The 18,116-nt window shown below is 47.0% G+C and overlaps 1 protein-coding gene across 1 annotated transcript in view; it reads left to right on the forward strand.

The window, feature by feature from the left end:
- Nucleotides 1-18,116, forward strand: part of CACNA1B (calcium voltage-gated channel subunit alpha1 B) — a 475,550-nt gene that overhangs the window by 182,872 nt on the left and 274,562 nt on the right. The window contains exons 5-6 of the mRNA XM_077835554.1: nucleotides 2,545-2,697; nucleotides 13,308-13,495. Coding sequence (XP_077691680.1) covers nucleotides 2,545-2,697; nucleotides 13,308-13,495 — 341 coding nt within the window. The remainder of the gene's footprint in view (nucleotides 1-2,544; nucleotides 2,698-13,307; nucleotides 13,496-18,116) is intronic.

Below are 18,116 nucleotides of genomic sequence, written 5' to 3' on the forward strand. Positions count from 1 at the left end.
TGCCCAGATGCTCTGGTGAGGGGCACTGTAGAAATACTTTGCAGAGGACTCCTAGTGATACCTGTTCATTTTTCCCTTTCTGAATTTGGAACTGAAGCATTTTCCATGCAGCATGAGGCAGTGAGAGGAAATTGTTTCCATTTTAAATGGGATGCACTTACATGAAGCTCAGCTGTTCATCCAGACTAACTCATTAACATCCTTCTCCTCCTCTCAAACAGCAGCCTGGTGTTTCAGCTCTACTCCAGAGGTGGTTTGTTGCAGCCAAAACACCAGGGGCTGTGCAGAGCTGATGAGGAATGAGCTTCCCTGCTTCTTGTGCTGGAAACTTGAGACTGCAGTTCCCTTTGGGAGCACAGATTACATAGGCATTTCCCATGCAGAAGGAAAGGGCTCGTGCCTCGGCTTGTGACAAGCTGACATCTATTTATTAATATGTATTTGAAGTGAATAGTCATAGGGAAATGCCCTTCATCTGTTAAGCACCAACCAACAAGTGCTTTTTGATTGTGCAAGGCCATTTAAATAGACATGATGAAGCACTGGAGGGGAAACTAAGCTGAAATGACTTATCTAAGATCACTTGATAAATCAGAGCTGGGACTGGAACTTGTGTCTACTACATCCCAGCCTACTGCTTTATCCACTAGGCCATTGACTGACCCTTCTTCCGAGCCCACTTGTGAGGTGCATTGAGAGTGTGGGGAAGGATTGTCCTTCCATTGCCCATGCTGTGGGTGGATAAAGAGCAGCTTCCACTCTCCAGGGCTGTAAATCAGGCACCTTTCTCTAGCATGAAATTCATATGAAAAATTAAAGCAAGTTTAATAAAATAATCATGATCCCATATAGGAACCACAAGGAGGGTGAAATCACAGATACGAGAGTTTCTTAAAGGAGAACAACACACCCACTCCATTGCATAAAGGCATCCCTGAGTAAAGAGATCAGCACAAGGAGTATGCACCACTTAAGTCCAGCGTACGCCTTATTCTGAATGCGTAAGTGGGACTTCCGTGGCACAGAGGCTGTGTGCGGGCTCTCTGCATAGGGGCGAATTTCACCTCACTATAACCACACAACATTACACACTTCCATGGAATACTCTAGGGCCCCAGTCAACTTTCTAAAATTGATTATCTGGTGGGAGAGAGTCTCCCATTTTGATGATTACATGTGAGAAAACTGCCACTTTTTGCTTCCTGGGCACTTATGCCTTATGAAAACAGACATTCAACTTAATACAGCCAGCCACAACTCTTCCGCCCCTTGAGCCGAGTGGTAGCTATAGCCCAGTGTGACACCATAGATTTAAGGCATACTATAGCTCTGCTATATAATTGAAAGGCTGCTTTGGGATGATCCTTTTGCCCCAGTGTGGGCCCCACAGCCAAGGTAGCTTTAAACGGGTGGTTAACAGTGCATTGCTTTCCTTAGGCACATCTGCATAAAATGATCAGACACCTTTATCTCTTTGCCATCTCCTCTTTTCTCCCCTGTTTTAATTGAAACTGAATTTGAGTGCTGGTGAAAAGGCCCAAGATTGGAAGCCCGAGAGACAGCAGGCCTTTTTGTTTGTCAGTGGGTCTCGCTTAAAGCAGGGCAACGTTTTTCCGACTAATCGTTTAGTCACTGAAAAATGCATGTGGGGTTGACTGAAATGATTGGCAACTTTGCGTGGAGTTTGCTGAATCGTTTCAACCAAACTGGAAAAGTCTATGTCCGTCGGTAATGTCGATAACATTTCGTTTGGCTCCCCAAAAATTCTGTTTTGATTTTTCAGGCTTTTGTCAGAAGCGAGGAAAAGAGTCCTAAAAATGACAGGGGAGGAGGCGGTGCTGGTGTTGGCTCCCTTTATAAGCTTTAGCTCCCAGGTTAGGGCATTCAGTGGGGATGGGGGAGACACAGGTTCAATTCCCCTCTCTGTCTGATGCAGAGCAGGCATTTAAACTTGCAGACTTGGCGATGGGATATTCTGGTATGGGGCTTTCTCAAACTCCCCTCTTAAAGCTGTTCCACTTTTTATCGATAATTATAGTCACTGGAGCAGGGCCTTAAAGTTGGGTCTCCCACCTCCCCGGCGAGTGTGCTAACTACCAGGCTGAAAAGCATTCTCACTTCCCCCCCCTCGCCCAGTGACTGTGACTTGCCATGATGCTCTCTCTGACCCACTGACTCCTTGGCCCCTGTGGGAATCAAGAGTGCCAAATTCACACCGATTGTGGCATTAATTTTTTTGGTATTTGGACCCATCCTCTGGGCGCTGGCTTGAGACCACCAACATGTTTCACATGAGCCACTGAACAGCTTTTAGGACCTGGCCTGGCTCCCACTGATGCTAATTGGAAGATTTTGATGGGATCTGGTTCGGAGCCTTAATCCTTACTGAGCAGAGAGAGCTTTGAATCAGTGACCTAGAAGAAGAGGCATTGCTGGACATTGCCAATCCAGAGCATTTTATTAAAAATCCAAAGTCCCCTACCTTCCAAAAAACCCTTCTTTTCCTCCAGTCACTGACTACAATAATTTTCTTGCTTCCTACAGGTTTGCAGGTTGTCCTCAAGTCCATCATGAAGGCCATGGTGCCCTTGCTCCAGATCGGGCTGCTTCTCTTCTTTGCTATAGTGATGTTTGCCATCATTGGGCTGGAGTTCTACATGGGGAAGTTTCATAAAACCTGCTTCTCGAATGAAACAGGTGAGATTGAGCTGCTGCTGTTCCCTCAGTAAGTCAGCAGGGCACGCATTGTCCGTTTGAGGGCCTAGTGTCCTCTCTCAGGGAAGTGACCTATGTAAGAAAGGTTGAATTCCACCAGGTTTTTTGTGATGAGACTTAAAACCAAAGTCCAGGAGCTTGTCTAGTGATGATCCCATGACCCAGAGGTGTCTTGACAAAATTCCAGCTGGCATAATTACCTTCTGCCTCCCTTATTCATCCTGCAGTTTGACTTGGATGTAGTGGGCCCACTTTTCTGCTGATACAAATCTCTGCAGCTTGACTGACCCGGTACTCTTGACTTCCTGTGCTAAACTGTTGTGCACTGAGCCTGTTTCTGTTTTTTCCAGGGTGATTTGTGTGTAACATTTGATGATGAACACAATTTCCAGTTTTTGTCTCTAAGTTCATTCAGTCTTCTTCAGTTTCTCCTTTCCATTCAACTTAGTTTTCTGATTCTTATTTTACCCTCAGTGTTTTCTGGCTTTCTTCTAGCTGATTAAACAACAGCCTTCTATATTAGACCCCTTTCTCTCTCCTGCTTTGTTTTCTTTTTCCCCTTCCACTCCTCCTCTCCCTCCCAGCCCACTTTCTCAGTGCTGCAGAACGCCTGGGTGCACACATGCACACCAGATACATTCTCCTCTCATTTACAGCACTGTGGCTGGGATGGATTGACTCCCAGTTTACACCAGCATGTGTCAGAGGCAGCTCAGGCCCTCTGTGTGTGTGTGACTTTTGCATTGTAACTGGCAATCAGGCACTCATGGCGCTGGCTGGATGCAATGACTTTTGATTTCCAGATGATTGGGGTTCTGATGTGCAGCTGTTTAATTGTGAGATCTCTAGAAGGTTGCTGGGGTAAGAGATAACACCATAGCATGAAGCCTGGGTTGGGACAGATGGCGAGCAGCAGAGAAGTCAGAGAGAGAGAGAGACGAATGAAAATTCTGGGAGGAGGACACAGGGGTGAAGGACTTCACAGAGAGGGAAGTCAGAACTGGACAGAGCTTTGAGAAGAGCAGGCCAAGGGCATGACCGTGAAGGTGAGTCGGAAGGATAGTCCAGAGACGGTGAGAAAGAGGAACTGGAAGGCCGCTAGGTATGACTGGCCATCGATGTGAGGGTTGAAGTCCCTGTGAATAAGGAGAGACAGGGACAGATGGAAAAATCAGTCAGAGAGGAAGAAAGGTTCAAAGGGGTGGTTCAGAACCCAGCTGAGGGAGAGACGAAGGAGGGAGTAGAGTGCGAGCAGGCCAAAGCTGAGAAGGAGAGGGCCGAATGAGGGGCTATGGCAGATGAGAGGAAGGCGGAATCTATGGCATGACCACAGTCTTCCAGGTGGGGCATGTAGGAAAGAGAGAGGCCTAAGAAGGAAGTGGCTAGGGAAGCAATTGTGTGGGGTTTGGGAAGAGTGTGATGCAGGCTCCTGGAGCGTGGCCGGGGATGTTTAAGTACCAGTCTTTTAAGGGCGACATGGCTGGGCCCTTAGGATACGAGATAATCATGTTACAGTGTGTGCTAACACTGTGAAAAGTATCTACACGCTGACCCCTCCCATCTGCTGCACTGACTCCATAGTCCCGCGGGGCAGCCCTGCCGTTACATACAGTCCGATCAGCAATGCAGCACCTGTGGTTGGAGAGAGAGAAAGCCCCCACAGCGTGTTAATAAAAGGCCAGATAAAGGATAAGGATAAAACCTGGCAACTGCCATAAGAAACGTTGCGTCCTGGAAATGGGAAATTGGACCCTGCAGTGAAAATAACATGTGTCTACCTGCCGCTATGTAATAAACCCCAGAAAATAGAGGATTAGGGCCCGGACAATCAGAGTCCCTTAACTAAGGGCAGGGTGCAACATCAGAATAGCTGCTTGGGGTGCAATTGAACTGTAAAAAACACAAAGCGTGTTCTGCTAAGTCAGCTCTTTTGGGGGGCGGAGGGAGCCTGTCTGTTTGTTCTGTGTTTGTACAACAGCCCAATGGGGTTCTGGTCCAAGACTGGGGCTCAGAGATGCTACCACAATTCAAATTGATAATAACAATATTACTGTACTGGAAGTGGAAGATCTTTCCCAAGCGGAGACGGCAGTGTAAGCGGTTATATAGAGCTTTGCCTTTTCAAAGAGCTTTCCAGCTATTAGTGAAATGATCCTTACACCCCCCTCAGTGAGCTGGGTAGCTATTTAAATAGGCTTAAAAGGCTGCCTGGCCATTGAATGATGTGGGGCTTTCAGCTCTGTTCTGGGCTCAGAAACAACTTCCATTGAACACACGCACAAGGCCACTGAGCAGCAGCATGGGAGGCAGTGTTACCTAGTGATTAGAGCACTGGACTGGGACTCAGGAGACGTGATTTCTATTCCTTGAGCTGTCAGCGTGTGATGGCTGACCTCGTACAAATCACTTCCCTTTGTGTCTGTTTCCCCATCTGTAAAATGGGGGTAATGATACTGACCTTCTGGGTAAGATGCTTTGAGATCTCCTGATGAAAAGCACTAGATAACAGCTAGGATTGTTCCTATTTTAGCCCCATTTTCTAGCTGGGGAAATAGAGGCACAGAGAAGGGAAGTAACTTGCCCAAGCTCACCCTGCAGCTCACGTGATAGAAATGGGGATGAGGTTTCAGGGGCCGGTTTCTCCGTTCTTGCGCCCTGTGTAGTCATTTATGCCAGTGCAAATGGAGCGTGAAAAGCTCCTGAATCAGCCTGGTAATGACTGGTGTGCAAGCAGCAGCACGGGGTCAGGGCAGCGGACAGTCTGGCCCCAGGTCTCCCGGGTGACTGAGGGGATGCAACTGGGGAGATGTTTGTTTGAGATGAGAGAAGATTGCAAGCACATGGGAGCAGAGACACAGGTGGGAGTCGGACTGTTTGGGGCCTGGCAGAGGAGGAGGATCTGGTGTGGTAATGAGACAGCCATCGTCTGGGCTGACGCACTGTGGACCTCCAGAGGGAAAATCATGAGTGGCTAAAGAGCCAACACTCCATAAGGGGAGCTGTAACAACTCACATCCGAGGTGGATTGGAACAGAGGGAGACCTGTAACGCGTCTACACCACACCGGTGGGTTACACGTGGAGCCTGCCAACGAGTGAGTGTGAGGAGGGGAGAGCCCTGGATAAAGAAGATGGCTAGAGTGGTGGTTAGTGGTAGACAGAAGATGGGGAGAGGTGAGAACCAGGGAACAGAAGATTCAAGTGATCAGGTGTTGGTCTAAGCATCACCTAATACTCTTCTTTATGCCCTTGGCACTTAATGGCAGAGCGCTGCTTAGAATTCTCAGCCTTTCCCTCACTGACATGGCGGCTTTGGTGGGTGGGGCGAAGGAGGGAAAGTAATTAGGTAGCTGCTGGGTTTTTTTCCATTTAATGTTTGTAGCTTCTTTAAAAAAAAATAAATAAAAGCCACAGTCCCATTCATGGCCACTTGGGAGCCATCTTGGTGTATGACATCATGCTGATGTTATGACTGACAGATCTCCAGGCCAAGCGGAAGGCTGAGCCCTGTTTGTGGCATGTGATGTAACATACCCCGCTTAGCCCTGCTCTTGGAGCAGCACTCGAGTATGGAACTGGGAGCCCAGCCAGAAGCTTGTGAGTACCATACATCATGGCATCTGGCATCTCGACAGGAGGGAAGCAGGGCCAGCTCCAGAATGAAGGTTATGACCTCCTTAAAGCCTCCACCTTACCAGTGTATGAAGGAGTCGCTGTTAAAGGGCACCACGCAGCTCTCTGCTCTGCTCTGTGGTTAATGTGTTCATCTACAGATGAATTACCGAAATTGATTCTACCCAGTTCCCTCTCCTCCCCTCCTCGCTCACTCCCTCCGATCGGAAACGGAGCAATGGCATTTCTGAAAAGGCAGCGGGCGAGGTTTCCTGGATCTGGAATCCCTCGTGTGCAGGGAAAGCAAACATCCCGCTAATCTAATCAACCAGCCTTTTAAACCTAAATGCCTAATCTCCGAAGTGGTGCATTAACAAACTCAGGTCCATTTGCTCTGAGCATTGACTTCAGGGTGGGAATATGAACCTCCTCAAGTAGCTACATACCTGGAACAGTAGTACGGCTGGGGATCTGGGGAGTTAGGGGTCTTCAGGCCTGGTCTTGTTCACAGTCCCCAAATGAAACAGTCACTTAGGATTCTTATGGAAGGCAAGAAGCAAAGAGCAGTAATTCAGAAAGACGGCGAGCTCATGGGATATGAATGGAAATGTGGTGGCTCAGATCGACACAGCATTAGTAATCCTATGGTACTGGGCGGCTCAACTATAAGGGGCAACTATGAGTGTTTGTGGGGTTTTTTCCCCCCTCAAATATCAGGGAAGGTTTGTCACGTGACCTTTTATGTATGGCACAATGGGCTGTTCTGAGCTTATGGAAAAGACCCTTTGTTTTGGTGAAAAACAGGCAAAAAATCTAAGACCCACACATTAGTGTGCAATTTTCAGTGAATATGTGATATATTTTCCACTCTCCATAATCTTCCATGCACTCGTGTGTTGCTGACACATAGAATTCTTTTATGCACAGCCATTTGCACCTGTTCTCATTCACCATTCCCTGCTTACCAGACTCCAGAAGTTAAGGTTACAAAATCATCTTGAGATAGGAAGGCATTACACTAATTTCTGAATTTTCCTTTGGACACCTACCTAGCCCTTTGAAACATGCAGTAGAGCAGTGATTCTCAAACTTTTGTACTGGTGACCCCTTTCACTTAGCAAGACTCTGAGTGCGACCCCCTTTATGAATTAAAAACACTTTTTAATTGTGATGGGGTAAGGCCAGATAGATATATTAGCTCCAGGCTAAACAAATCCCTGGTACCAGGATAAGTGAAATGGCAGCTGCTCTAGGTCAATTAAGACAGCTGGGGCCAGTTAAGAACTTTCCAGAAGGCAGGGAGAACGTTAGGTTGACTGGGACACCTGAAGCCAATCAGGGACTGGCTGAAACTAGTTAAAAGCCTCCCAGTTAGTCAGGTGGGTGTGCATGTCAGGAGCTGTGGGAGGAAGTTGCCAGCAAGTTAAAGAAGTATGGGCTGGATGAATGGACTATAAGGTGGATAGAAAGTTGGCTAGATTGTTGGGTCAACGGGTAGTGATCAATGGCTCCATGTCTAGTTGGCAGCCAGTATCAAGTGGAGTGCCCCAAGGGTTGGTCCTCGGGCCGATTTTGTTCAATATCTTCATAAATGATCTGGAGGATCGTGTGGATTGCACCCTCAGCAAGTTTGCAGATGACACTAAACTGGGAGGAGAGGTAGATACGCTGGAGGGTAGGGATAGGATACAGAGGGCCCTAGACAAATTAGAGGATTGGGCCAAAAGAAATCTGATGAGGTTCAACAAGGACAAGTGCAGAGTCCTGCACTTAGGATGGAAGAATCGCATGCACCGCTACAGACTAGGGACTGAATGGCGAGGCAGCAGTTCTGCAGAAAAGCACCTAGGGGTTACAGTGGACAAGAAGCTGGATATGAGTCAACAGTGTGCCCTTGTTGCCAAGAAGACCAATGGCATTTTGGGCTGTATAAGTAGGGGCATTGCCAGCAGATCGAGGGACGTGATCGTTCCCCTCTATTCGACATTGGTGAGGCCTCATCTGGAGTACTGTGTCCAGTTTTGGGCCTCACACTACAAGAAGGATGTGGAAAAATTGGAAAACGTCCAGCGGAGGGCAAGAAAAATGATTAGAGGACTGGAACACATGACTTATGAGGAGAGGCTGAGGGAACTGGGATTGTTTAGTCTGCGGAAGAGAAGAATGAGGGGGGATTTCATAGCTGCTTTCAACTACCTGAAAGGGGGTTCCAAAGAGGATGGATCTAGACTGTTCTCAGTGGTAGCTGATGACAGAACAAGGAGTAATGGTCTCAAGTTGCAGTGGGGGAGGTTTAGCTTGGATATTCGGAAAAACTTTTTCACTAGGAGGGTGGTGAAGCACTAGAATGAGTTACTTAAAGAGGTGGTGGAATCTCCTTCCTTAGAGGTTTTTAAGGTCAGGTTTGACAAAGGCCTGGCTGGGATGATTTAGTTGGGGATTTAGTTGATTTAGATGATTTAGTTGGGTCCTGCTTTGAGCAGGGGGTTGGACTAGATGGCGCCCTGAGGTCCCTTCCAACCCTAATATTCTATGATTCTATGAAGTTGTGCTGTTGGAGAGGCTGAGTAGTACACACTGTATCAGGCACAAGGAAGGAGGCCCTGAGGTGAGGGTGAAGTGGCGCTTGAGGAAGTGGGAGCTGCTGTGGGGGAAGTAGCCCAGGGAATTGTACATGTCATGTTTCTAAAAGGTCAGCTACCATAGCTGACACTATTAGGGTCCCTGGGCTGGAGCCCGGAGTAGAGGGTGGGCCCGAGCTCCCCCCCCCCCCCCCCCCCGATTAATCACTGAGACTGGGAGACAACAGAGACTGTGCAAGGAAGGATAACTTCTCACCTCCCTCACTGGTTTATGATGAAAATGGCTCCGTAGACTGTGACCCTTGTCTCTAGAGAGAGAAGGGTTACGTGGAGGGTCGCAGTGAGCCTCTGAGGCAAGCGAAATCCACCAGGAAACGTGGGACCCACAGAGGCAAGGACAGAGCTTTGTCACATAATATATTTAACACCGTTATAAATGCTCAAAGCAAAGCAGAGTTTGGGGTGAAAGCTGACCGCTCGCAACCCCCCTCATAATAACCTCACGACCCCCTGAGTGGTTCCGACACCCAGTTTGAGAACCCCTGCACTAGAGATTATGGACCAATTCTGCATTTGTTACATTAGGGTAAAAATCCAGAATAATCCCATTGAAATCAATGGTGTTATCCTGGATTTATAACTGAGAACAGATCGTAAACTCTTTGGGGTTTCTCCCTTTGAGTCTGTATAGACTAGAGGGTTTTTTTAATTAAGTTGAGTTAATTGATTGCTTGTTAACTTGAGTTGCTAAAAGACTAATCTAGATGTGACCCAAACAATTGGTGTGTGATGCAAACTTTGTGGTTTTGTTGTATCCTGGGACAAACATTTATGGCATGGCTTTAAAAACATGTTAGCATTTAAAAACTCAAGTTAACTAGTATTCAGTTACAGGAACTCTAGACTTGAACAGGGTGAAAATATTTCTTGTGATCCCTTTTTTCACCCAGAAATGCAGATTCAGGTTGACTGAAACAAATTTGAGAATTTGGACTGATTTTGCCAAATTGTTTGTCAGGGGAAGAAGGGGGAATTTCTTCAGAAATGTCAAAACTGTTCAGTTCAGCATTTCTGAAACCAGCATATTCAGTGATTTGCAGAGCCCAACTCTAGGCTGTGCATGGACAGCACCTAGCACAATGGGGCCCTAATCTCAGTTGCAGCCGGTAAATCATTATTGGGATTCAAATGATGATAATTTGGCCGCATCACTGTGCAAACTTTAAAAAAAAAAAAAAAAGGAAAAAAAAGTGGAATAGCTAATACAGATTCCCTCCCCAGGACTCCCTTTTTCGCATGGACTTTAGAAGACCCTATTTGCTTGTCATGTCTCCTGCTCATAAGGTAATCAATACACGTAGTAATAGATGTTCATTGCCTTTAGAAAGGATTACCTTGTAACAAAAGGCCAAACATCAGAAAGCAGGCCGCAGTTTTCCAAGGGGCCCCTGGAGAATTGTCCTCAAAGACTTTGTTTTCTTTTTTTCTTCTTGCTGCCTTGCCTCAGTAAACCCTTCAACATTCATTACAAGAGCCAAAGCGACCCACACGAGAGCCTGAGGGCAGAATCTTGTATTAAGGGGCTGGTGAGATGGGAAAAGGTTGCTTGCACACACCGTATTGTGAAATGCCACAGAGCCCGGCTGCCAGACTTTCCTCTGCAGGCTTCTTTCTGTGTAATTATTTATTATTATGATTATTTTATGATTGTTATTACTGATTTTTTCCCTCTTCAGTGAATTTGATTTAGTAAAGCCTGATTCCCATTGTCCCTGCCCTCGCAGTGTCTTTCTGTAAGGACCTTTTACTCTGCTGATGTGGTATAAAGGGACCTTAGTGTAAATGAAATATGTGGGCTGATGAGTTTAGGCCTCATCTGGAGTACTGTGTCCGGTTTTGGGCCCTACACTACAAGAAGGATGTGGAAAAATTGGAAAGAGTCCAGTGGGGGGCAACAAAAATTATTAGGGGACTGGAACACCTGATTTATGAGGAGAGGCTGAAGGGACTGGGATTGTTTAGTCTGCAGAAGAGAAGAATGAGGGGGGATTTGATAGCTGCTTTCAACTACCTGAAAGGGGGTTCCAAAGAGGATGGATCTAGACTGTTCTCAGTGGTAGCAGATGACAGAACAAGGAGTAATGGTCTCAAGTTGCAGTGGGGGAGGTTTAGCTTGGATAGTAGGAAAACCTTTTTCACTAGGAGGATGGTGAAGCACTGGAATGCATTACCTAGGGAGGTGGTGGAATCTCCTTCCTTAGATATTTTTAAGGTCAGGCTTGACAAAGCCCTGGCTGGGATGATTTAGTTGGGAATTGGTCCTGCTTTGAGCAGGGGGTTGGACTAGATGACCTCCTGAGGTCCCTTTCAACCCTGATATTCTATGATTCACTGTGAGAATCCAGCCCTGGGCTCCCAAAGCTTCTCCATCAACTGCATGGCGGCAGAGTAATAACTGCTCTGGATAACGGTGAGCATGGGAATCAAGAGGAATATGGATATAAAGTGACTTTAATTTTTGGTTGGAGAGGAGTGGGTTTGAGTGTCCACCTGGCAGGTGATGGATCTTTGCTTAGTCATGACAACAAATTGCTATTTCTGACTTTGCTCAGAGCCAGTGGGATGGGGGATCAATCGTTCTTTGCTTATTCATGACACTCAGTGGATATTTCTGGTCTTGTCTCGGATGAGCTAGGTCACCCTTTGCACACGTCCTCTGAGGTCTTTCTGAGCGGTAGAAGTCTATACCTTCACCTTCAGTGGGGCTGGAGGATGACCACCATAGAACAGAGACTATGTTTTGTACTCAGGGTCGCTTTACAAATGAATTAAATACAGATGACTAGTGCAGTGATTGTTTAGGACCAGCAGAGCAGCCATTATTAGTAGTTGTTCATTATTATTTGTATTGTGGTGGTGCCTGGAGGCTGGGCTGCCACTGCGCTGGGCTCTGTACAAACATGTAACACAGTGTCAGTCCTCGTCCCCCAAAGGCTTACAGTCCATTCCGTGTTCGGCGGTTGGCAGCCATGGACATGAAAACCTGTTTCAATGAGAGAAGTAGCATTGGCAAGGGCATGCCATCCTCCTCCTCTACACTCTCCAACATGGGCCAGGAGGGAATTGGTATGCCCTTGCCGCAGATCCTCTGCTGAATATTTCCCTGCTAGATGGCCCCTACAGCAGTTCAGCATTGCCTTCTTTGCATTGGGGAGGAGCACCAAACTTGCTAAGAGACATGAACCCACTGCCTTCTGTCCCAGAGGCTAGCATGCTCTCAGTTGTGCTGAAGTTAAAGGGCTCAGTTCGCCACTCTGTCCTACTGTCTGGTCCCAGAGAAAAGTTAGTTGTTTAGGTGCAGCTCTAACTTTCACTGCTGGCCTTGGGCACTCCTTGTACCGATGGGTATTGTTTCACTTCAAGCGGGAGATCTATTTCCAGCTGAGTAGGCATGCCCACACTAGCTCTGATCAAGCTAGCGGGCTAAAAAAAAAAGCGTACCCATGGCAGCATGAGCAGTGGGATGAGCTAGCCGTTTGAGTGCGTAGCTCCTCTCCTGGGCAGGATCAGACTCGGGGCTGCTAGGCCCTCCCACTGCCATGGCTACACTTCTGGTTTTAGCAATCTAGCTAGATCAGAGCTAGCGTGGGTACATCTCCGAGCTTGGGAAGCGATTCCCAGCTCAAGAAGTGTAAACGTGCACTAGATAGGATTGGGTTTAGCTTTGCTCTGCCCCTCCCTTCATGACCTCGCCCTTGGAACACCCTCAACATTCTCCCTTCCTCCCCTTATGCTGGGACAGTAGCTGCGCTAAGTGGTCTTAGCGGATCGGAGAACTTGCCTCATGATATTTTTGTTTCTGTCCATCATCACTATGACACAACAGGCTGAATACAATAGTAGTAATGTTAATACTTAGCACTTTTCTACACATTACAGTATGTCACTGAATCAAAGTATTCACTCTGCTTTAAATCCAGGGCATCTCCTTGGTCTATGACCTGGTTTACTGCTGGCACTGGTTCCAGGGCATGGATGGGGGTGGCTGCAGTTTTCTGAATGAAAGTCTGACTATTAATGCTATGGTATTGCTCAGTGGTGGCCCCAAACATTGCACTAACCCTGTTGTGAGCTGTAGGTTTTGGACACAAGGGGCCTGATTTTCATTTACATTGTCACTAAAGTCCCTAACACACCCCTGGCAGTGTGAAGGGCCTTACGTGGGCATACAGTATAGCTACACCCACTTTAAGATCCCAGAGTAGCATAAAGGAACCTTAGTGTAAATGAGAATCAGACCCTGCTTCTCCTGGAGGCAGTTTGGTGAGAGCTCAGTGATACCAGTATCTTTGATCAGTAATTGTGTTTTCCTCCCCCGACCCTTCTTGTCTCTCTGTAGGTGAGGAGGTGGGAGATTTTCCTTGTGGAGAGGATCCCCCTGCCAGGCAATGTGAGAATGGAACCACATGCAGGAAATACTGGCCAGGCCCCAACTATGGAATTACCAACTTTGACAATATTCTGTTTGCTGTGCTAACTGTCTTCCAGTGCATCACCATGGAGGGCTGGACTGACATCCTCTACAATGTGAGTATCACAGACAATATTCATAAAGTTCTCCAGGCGATGTGTGAATTGCCTTTTTCTATTCCACTGCGGGGGCAGGCTTCGCACAGATTCCCAGTATGGAGAACAAAACAAGGAAGAACATGCCAGTGGTTCATTCTTACTGGGATAAGATAGAACTCTGGCTTGAGCTGCAAAACACATCAGCTGGTTGGTGTTTTTCCATCAATAGCCCCCAGCCCAGGCTTCCACGAGCACTGTGCTTTGTAGGACATTCCTTGATGCCTTATAATCCTTTACGGGTCCCACAAATCATTATCACAGTCCAGAGAGATGGCATTTTGAGGTAGCATTCCTTGTATTTGCATACCTATGTAGTGACTTTTGATGCAGCCAAAATGTCATCAGGTTACATTGCAATGTACTGGTGCAGTTTCACACCAAATGGGTTTGTCCCCTTGTAGGAACTCTAAGCATTGAGTTCATCCTCACTATTTGTTATGGAATATATTTCATCAAAGGCCTAATAGAAGTGGCACAATCAGTGACTCCTTCACATTCGTCTCTTGTATCTAGGGGCTTTCCCTACAGCCTAGGTGCACACGTAGTGCTGTGTATTGTAACATGCTTAAAGGAACATAGGTAGATGATGGTCCAAAATGGAGTGCTGGTTTGGGTTATTCTGGGAGAGTTTTACAAAAGCTAATTAGCCACATTCTTACCTGCCGTATCTCCACTGACTTGGGCGGAGCTGCACCCAGGATGAATGTGGTCTTTTGGGTCTCAATCTTCATTGCCTTGCACTTTGTTTAGTCATTGACACATGTGCAAAGTGGGTACAAAAGGCTACAGTGTAGATCTGAGAGTATTTTCCAGCTGTTTTTCACCCTCTTTGTGCCATGTAAATGACTGCACTGGGCACAAGGGAGTAGAGAATGCTGGTTGTAGAACACGCTCATTAGTGCTAGTGACACAAAGATGTTTTGTATTTAAATGAGGGGTTTGTGTGGTAATAGCCGATGCAGCAGTGTGCTTCAGGGCAGGGAAGACGTCTATAGGATGCCTTGAGTAGTGCTATAAAGCATGAGACCAAAAACTATGTGACTTATAACCACTCCAGAAGTGCTATAACCGCCTGCTTTACAGGTCTTAATGTGCTTTATTGCTTATTGTGGAATGGAATTTAGACATAAGGGAAAGAGTCAGATGATTGCATTCACTGAGCATTGTTGTAATGGGCACAGCCAGTGACCTATGAGAAGACTTTAGTTGTGCTCAGTGTTTTAAAAACCATTTAATTATGGGCTATGGGACCCCTTCCCTTCGGATATTTCTATGACAGCAGGACAACATGGTTAGCAGCAAGCACGGTAAACTGTAAGGTGCAATTCTGCTTTATTTGAACTGATACATCTCATTTATTTTATTCCCTTCTCTCTTCATTGCACAATTCTTCATTTCTCAACAATCGCCGGCCCATTTAGATTGGTTGCGGAAGTCTGCAACCGCGAGGTGGAGGGAAGGCCTCACTTACCAGCCGTGATCTCCACCTCCACTCCCTGCCTATTTCATCTCACCACCAGTCCCCCCAGACCCATTCACTGACCCTTTGTCTTCTCTCCACAATCAACAATCATGTGAAAAGCCCATTAGATTCCTGGTTTTGAGTGATTAATCAATAAATGGCATATTAGATCATCTTCTTCCAGCCGGCCTTTTGTCTAGCATGCAGGGAGCAGAGCTGGCTATTGGAATTGATTTGGGGTTGCTTTGAAGTTATTGCAGTACCGTTTTTAAACATCCATTAACCTAATTGGAAACCGATACATTGATCTGAGGCAGCAAGGATTGGCTGTGCAATCAAGATTCGGACGCTGAAGATCTTGTCTGTGAAGCAGTAAGCTCCAGCTGCTTATCCCTGGTAAAGCCTTAGATGTCAGGTGGATTTCCGATCACCTACAAGTGAGAGGCTCTGTGGATGGCTGAGGACAATGTTTCTTCAGCTGTGAGGCTGGCATTCCTGTGGGAGCACCAATGCAACCATGGACAGTTCAAAAATGGGGGATTGTTTTTCTTTCCAACCATTCTATCCCATTTGTGATCTGCCTGTTACCATGGTTTCAGAAGCCCCAATTGAGGAAGGTTCTTACGCATGTGTGTAACTTTAAGCCAATGAGCATGTGTGTAACTTTAAGCATCTGCCTATCACCATTGTATCCCCCCTTTGACTTCAACAGGAATGCTTACACGCTTAACACTGTGCATGTGATAAGTATCGTTGAGAATCCTGGCCAAAGAGTCACCTAGCCATCTAGACTCAACTAAAGCAGAGTTAGATGATAGCCAGGTCTATCTGTTTCCATATTACCCGTCCCTCTGCCAGCTGCATGCCCTATATCCCTCTGATGGTACACTCCTATCACTCACTAGTGAGCTGTGCTCTTCACAGGGTAACAGCAGAGTGAAAGGGGGGAGAAGAGAAGGGAAGAGCCATCTGGTTTGTTGTTTTTTAATTGCTTAGTATCAGTGGGGTAGCTGTGTTAGTCCGTATCCACAAAAACAACGAGGAGTCCGGTGGCACTTTAAAGACTAACTGATTTATTTGGGCATCAGCTTTCGTGGGTAAAACCCCCACTTCTTTAGGTTCCACTGGACTCCTTCGTTGTTTTTGTAGTTGCTTAGTTTTTCTCTCGTTTTCCCCAGTGCCTACTCATATCATTTTAGAAACCCACAACAGCGACTGTTAAGCTCATCAGAGCTAATGTGCAGTGATGCAACTATCAGACCGCGCACAGCAGAGAGCACCCAGCCCACCAAAGCCTGCGGCTCCAACCAACCCAGCTGCGTACCAGCTATTCTGTAGACTTTGCTGTGGAGGGTGGAAGTGAGCCAGAAAGACACTGCGTTTTCTATCCATCGCTCTACAAGCACATTACAAAGGGAGGGTGCAAGAGTCATGATCCTCACTAGACAGAGGAGGGAAAATGAAGCATAGAGCAAGAAAATGAGTTGACCAAGAGTCAGTAGCAGAATCTAGATCATGCTGACTCATCGCCCCGTGCTCAGTCCATTAGACTACAGCTACCTCTAGGGCAGAGCCCAAACTCAGGGACCCTACCCATGTCTCTGGACTGCCAGCCCAATATTGTGACCCAGTCTTCCCTGCCCGTGTGCCTAAAATGCAAAATAGGAGAGGCCTGGATATTTTCTCTGGTTTGTTAATAATGAGCATGTGTAGTACATAGCTCGGTGGGGGGAGGGATAGCTCAGTGGTTTGAGCATTGGCCTGCTAAACCCAGGGTTGTGAGTTCAATCCTTGAGGGGGCCATTTGAGATCTGGGGCAAAAATTGGGGATTGGCTTTGCTTTGAGCAGGGGGTTGGACTAGATGACCTTCTGAGGTCCCTTTAAACCCTGATATTCTATGTTCTATGATAGCTCCATAATCTATGCAACACTTTAAGAAGCAGAGTAAAACGTGGCTTCTACCTTGCAGAACCTGATCTCCCCCTCTTTCCCCTGTCTCCTGGAACCCATTGAGGGCCTGGTTATTTGTTAAGGAGTTTGCTTTGCTCTTGGGGCATTCTGCCAGGGAGGAGAAGGTTTCTGGGCTGGGACAGGTGAGGGTGGATTAGAATTTTAAAAGGGTGGAGCCTGTCCTGATAGGAGACCAACCCTCTGGTCTGTTCTGCTTTTCCCAGGTGAACCTGCCAGACCCCGGATGCAGGTCTTTCACCTTCGCCAAGTCGTGGGTCCACTTTTTGTTGTGATGCTTAGTTAATATTTGCAAAGTGCTGTGAGATCCTGAGATGATTCTCCAGGGAGATACAAGTATGAGTATGCTTTTGTAAGCAGTCAGGGCTGAGACTTCTCAAGCCGTCAACTGCCCAGGAGCCAGTGAAAAGGTCATCTCCCTGTTCCCAGAAGTGCTGTCCCTATTCCCCTGCCTTTGAGTGAACACTCTCCAGCTCCTGCTAGAGTTTGGTTTTACTTGGGCTGGGCAGGCCGTTTACTTTCCCTCTCACTTTCTGCTGTTAAAATGGGTTACCATGGAGTGGGGTCCGTCCCAGGGACTGAAAGTGGGTTATACTGCCAGGCAGTCTGAGGCCCAAGGCCATTATGGGGAAGTTGAGGTTGCAATGAACTTGGAGGGCCATTAGTTTCCTCCTGAAAAACGAGCGGATGGATTGTTTGATTGCTTTGGATCAATAGCACTCTGTCACTGTTCATATTTCTCTGCTCCTGCCAGCGCTGCTGCTGCGCTCTATCATGAGGGCAGTGGAAAGAGGTACTGCTTTTTCCCTATGTAAGTCATCGTTAGGGTCACTCATAAACTCAGAAGAGCATCGCTCACATCCTAGCAGCTTAGCCAGTTCCTCATTAACGTCACCAGGGAATAGGAGTGGTTTTCCCCCAAAAGCAACTTTGGGCTGATAGAAATAACCCATACTGATTGGTCCTGTTGTTGGAGCCCAAGCCTTATAGCTCAGGACTAGGCTGGCAACTAAACCCCAGAGTTCTGGCCTGTTTGGGCTTTCGCACGGTGATTCAGCCCATTAGAAAGATGGGCCTGAGCTGCAGCATTGGGGTTTGGACCTGAAGCCCTCCAAATCTTGGGGGTTTTTGGATCTGATGTTCTGATT

Source organism: Eretmochelys imbricata, chromosome 16, assembly GCF_965152235.1.
Source record: "Eretmochelys imbricata isolate rEreImb1 chromosome 16, rEreImb1.hap1, whole genome shotgun sequence".
NCBI lineage: Eukaryota > Metazoa > Chordata > Testudines > Cheloniidae > Eretmochelys > Eretmochelys imbricata.